The sequence below is a fragment of the Apaloderma vittatum genome, unplaced genomic scaffold (assembly GCF_000703405.1).
Source record: "Apaloderma vittatum isolate BGI_N311 unplaced genomic scaffold, ASM70340v1 scaffold25928, whole genome shotgun sequence".
NCBI lineage: Eukaryota > Metazoa > Chordata > Aves > Trogoniformes > Trogonidae > Apaloderma > Apaloderma vittatum.
The window spans coordinates 6,803-11,450 of NW_009731637.1; the positions used below are offsets into that span (position 1 = coordinate 6,803).

General features: G+C 57.6%; 1 protein-coding gene across 1 annotated transcript; it reads left to right on the forward strand.

Annotated features, from left to right (window-relative positions):
* The first annotated feature begins 533 nt into the window (after positions 1 to 533).
* On the forward strand, positions 534 to 3,380 carry LOC104278329 (arylsulfatase I-like). Its single transcript, XM_009875270.1, is given in 3 exon segments — positions 534 to 853; positions 1,962 to 2,448; positions 2,451 to 3,380. Coding segments are annotated over 3 exon segments (1,737 nt in total).
* The last annotated feature ends 1,268 nt before the right edge of the window (positions 3,381 to 4,648 follow it).

Below are 4,648 nucleotides of genomic sequence, written 5' to 3' on the forward strand. Positions count from 1 at the left end.
CCTGGGCTTGAACTTTAGCACCCTCTTCCGCAAGAGTTTAAAGAAAAGGATCATCGTATCCCGGGCGAGCCGTCCGGATAACTGGGCAGGGGGAGGGCTGCCGCAGAGGAGAAGCCAGCTGCTTTCTTGGGAGAAGTTTTTATGGGATTCTTCGTAAAGAAATAACACTGTCGAGAAAACGCCAAGAAGCCAGGGAGTGTTTCTAGCGCTCGGGACGCTCTCTGAGTGGCTCTGGGGCTGCCGTTAATCGCTGCAAGGAGCCCGTCCTGCCGTGCAGATGTGTTTGATTGGAGCGGCGCGAGGGTTATTTTCTTTTGACTGAAGGCAACCCGGCCCCGGCGGATTAAGCTCTTTGTGTGCGCCAGAGTGTGCCTTCATGGGAGCTGCTCCCGCAAAACCGGCTGTAGGGGTTTCGGGGACTGTCCCTTAGGTTTGGGGACTCTCTCGGACGAGGGGCACACCTCCTGCTTCCGTGGCTCCGAGACGATGCTGGGACAGTAGCTCCTTTGGCAGGCAGCGCATCGTGCTCCGGGATGGCCGTCTACGCCCTCACGGGCTTTTCGCTTGTCAGCCTGCTCAGCTTTGGCTATTTATCCTGGGACTGGATGAAGCCCGGTTTGGTGGCTGACGTGGCCACAGACCCCATGGAGAAATCACTGCCACCCGCCTTCACCAGACCACCCCACATCATCTTCATTCTGACCGATGACCAGGGCTACCACGACGTCGGGTATCACGGCTCGGATATCCAGACACCAACGCTGGACAGGCTGGCAGCGGAGGGTGTTAAGTTGGAGAACTACTACATCCAGCCCATCTGCACCCCGTCGCGGAGCCAGCTGATAACCGGCAGGTAAGACAGTGCCTGCTCACACCCCGAGTGTGTCCCCCCCCCTTCTTCCATCCCCTCCTTAGCTCTGCGGGGCTTGACCCCAGCTCTCTGTTGACAGATGCCCCAGTGTACTGGCAGATAATGGAGATCCTCCAGGGAAAGGCATCTTGTGGCTTTTCTCTAGAAGGCTCCTTGAGTAAATGGTTGATTTTTGCATGAAATAAGTAGCAGCACATGGTAAGGCCAAAAATGTGGATGCCGTTAGCTAACGGACGTCACTTTGGGCGAAGATCTGTGTCCCCAGGGCAGCCCCATGCTGCTGTCACACTGGCCCTGGAGGATTTGCTGCTGGGCTGTGGGGTGGGAGGATCATTCTCCACTGTGTCTGTAAGTCCTTTGGACTGTGCTATTTCTGCTTGCGTATGCAGTGATGCAGTGATACAGTGATGCACTGGCCAGGGCAGGCTGGATGCTGGCCCATCATCATCTTCTGTGGAAGCACAACCAGTTCTCCCCTGATCCTGGGCCCTTCTGCCTCCTAGGACAGATGAGGCTTTCCCTGAAACAGGGATGGGAGGTCGGCACTCATTGCAGGAGGCAGATCTCATCAGATCATCTCCCACTGATGAGATGTGGGCCCCAGGGATGTGCCTATGGATGTGGTTACCTGTTACCCTGGGGGTGGTGGAGCCCACTGGGCTCCAGGCAAAGGCTTCTCTTCTGGTGGCTCTAGAGGGATCCCAGGCATCTCCAGGGTGTGTAAAGCAGGGGAGGACACCCAGGTGGGGCAGTACAAACCCCTAGGGATCAGTACACAACTCCTGCTCCTGTTGCCCTGCCCTGGCAGAGCCCAGCCAGCTCCCCTGGGCTGGCAGCAGCAGGGTCAGCTGCTGGTGGTGTTCTGGGAAAGCAGCCCAGTGTGCTTTTCAGATGTCTGCTTGGTGTTTTTTTTTTGCATCTGCTTTCGGTGCTTTTGGATGGATGAGGATCTCCCAGTCTCTGGCATGGAGCTTGCTCCATGGGGTTGGGCTGCGTGACACGGAGGGCTGTATGTACATGAAGTGCCACCATGTCCCCAACCAGTGCTCCTCCCCATCGCCATTGATTCCTCCTGGCTCTTCCCTGGCAGGTACCAGATCCACACAGGGCTGCAGCACTCCATCATCCGCCCTCGACAGCCCAACTGCCTGCCCCTCGACCAGGTCACCCTGCCCCAGAAGCTGCAGGAAGCCGGCTACTCCACCCACATGGTTGGCAAATGGCACCTTGGCTTCTACAAGAAGGAGTGCCTGCCCACTCGCCGGGGTTTTGACACCTTCCTGGGCTCCCTGACAGGCAACGTGGACTACTACACCTACGACAACTGCGACGGGCCGGGTGTTTGTGGCTATGACCTGCACGAAGGGGAGGATGTGGCTTGGGACCAGAGTGGGAAGTACTCCACCTTTCTCTACGCCCAGCGCGTCAGCAAGATCCTGGCATCCCACAGCCCTAAGGAGCCCATCTTCATCTACGTGGCCTTCCAAGCGGTCCACACACCTCTGCAGTCGCCCAAGGAGTACATCTACCGCTACCGCTCCATGGGCAATGTCGCTCGCCGGAAGTACGCCGCCATGGTGACCTGAAAAAAAAGGTGACCTGCATGGACGAGGCGGTGAAGAACATCACCTGGGCCCTCAAGAAGTATGGGTATTATGACAACAGCGTGATCGTGTTTTCCACTGACAACGGTGGGCAGACCTTCTCTGGGGGAAGCAATTGGCCGCTACGTGGTCGCAAAGGGACGTACTGGGAAGGTGGAGTCCGTGGCATCGGTTTTGTCCACAGCCCGCTGATCAAGCGCAAGCGTCGGACCAGCTGGGCACTGGTTCACATCACTGACTGGTACCCAACTCTGGTTACCCTGGCCAGGGGCAACCTGAGCAATGTCCCAGGCTTGGATGGCTACAATGTCTGGCCCGCCATTAGCGAGGGCAAGGAGTCACCACGAACTGAAATCCTGCACAACATTGACCCCCTGTACAACCACGCCAAGTATGGGTCCTTGGAGGATGGCTTTGGCATCTGGAACACGGCCGTGCAAGCCTCCATCCGGGTCAGGGATTGGAAGCTCCTCACTGGTGACCCAGGGTACAGTGACTGGATCCCACCACAGACCCTGACCAACTTCCCAGGGAGCTGGTGGAACCTGGAGCGTCTCACCGATGGCCTGAGGAAGTCTGTGTGGCTTTTCAACATCACTGCCGACCCCTACGAGCGCTATGATCTCTCGGACCAGCGCCCAGATGTGGTCAGGACCCTCCTCATGAGGCTGGTGGACTACAACCGGACAGCTATCCCGGTGCGGTACCCCGCAGAGAACCCCCGGGCTCACCCAGACTTCAATGGTGGCGCCTGGGGACCTTGGGCCAGCGAAGACGACACGGACGAGTGGGAAGACACCGGGGAGCCCCCGAAGAGTAGGAACAAGAAGAAGAAGTGCAAGATCTGCAAGCTGCGCTCCTTCTTCCGCAAACTGAACACCAGGCTCATGTCCAACCGCATCTGATGGGAGAGTCCCCCATCATCGACCCAGCCTGTCCAGGGTGGAGATCTGGATGGCAGCACCACAGGGTGGGAGCGAGGGAGAGGGACAAATGGGGAGGTGGGCTGGCCCCTGCACAGCTCTTTCCAAAGAGAGAGACCTTTTTCTCAAGGACTCTGCAGGCAATCACAGGCTTTAAGTATTGACTGTTGCAGGTTGTCCCTCGTCGTTTCCCTGTATATACATGCTCCTGCCAGGCAGCTGCCTTCTTTGCTTTTGCTCTGGGAATCCCCAAACCCAAGACCATGGTATTTCTCTATTATACTCCTTTGTGGAAGGATGGATTCTTGACAATGGATGTCCGACCTGAGACCGCCAAGGCTAGACTCAGCCTCGCTGATACAGGGACCTCACACGGGACCATGGCTTCTCCTCTCTGCTGGCTTGGGGAGTTGGGAGCAGCCCATGGAGAAATTGGCCCATGGAGCCGTGGGTGGATGCACTCAGAGGACAGATGGTTCTCCACGGCCCCTCACTTGGAAGGCAGGTTTGCCTCAAGCTCTGTCAGACTTCACATGGGTCAGCCGCCCAGCAGACCCTTTCATTCACAGTTCTGCCTGGCTGCACCCACCTTGTGCACGGCTGCAGGCACCCACATTCCTCCCCACGCACCCTATGCATCCAACCAGCCAACCACCCCTGACCACCCCTTCCCCATGCTGGGGCTGTCCCTGTCCCCATGTCCCTGCTGCTGAGCCTGAAGCAGAAGGAAGATCTCAAGAAGGTCTCTCCAGAGACTGATGTGCTGCTCCGTAGCTGCAGGACTTCGAAGCCGTGGCAGGGAACGGGGACCACTCCTGCCTGCCAGTGCCATGAGCCGCGTCCCTGTGCCACAGATGGGCTCTGCTTTCTCGGCAGTGCGCCCATGGAGGGAGGGACATCCCCTCATCACCCACCTGTCCTGGGGAGCCAGGAGCGATTGCCAGGGTCTGGGTAGCTCAGGATCCGGGGCAGCCGGCACAGAGCCGTGCCCCTACGCCCCTGGCGGGGTGCGAGCGTGCATACGTGTGCCCAGGGGAGAGCTGATGAGGATGAAAGAGGGTAAATAGCTTTAAAAGCGTTTGGGATGCATGGTGCATTTCCATTTACACAATGTGTTTTACATTTCTCCCCACAGGTTTCTCTTGGTGCAGCGCGTGTAGGCGAAGGCCCTGCTGTGAATTTTGAAAATAGTTATTTTTGTCTCTGGAAAATGAGGCCCGTTAGGACTTGTCAGCTCTTGGATAAGCAGT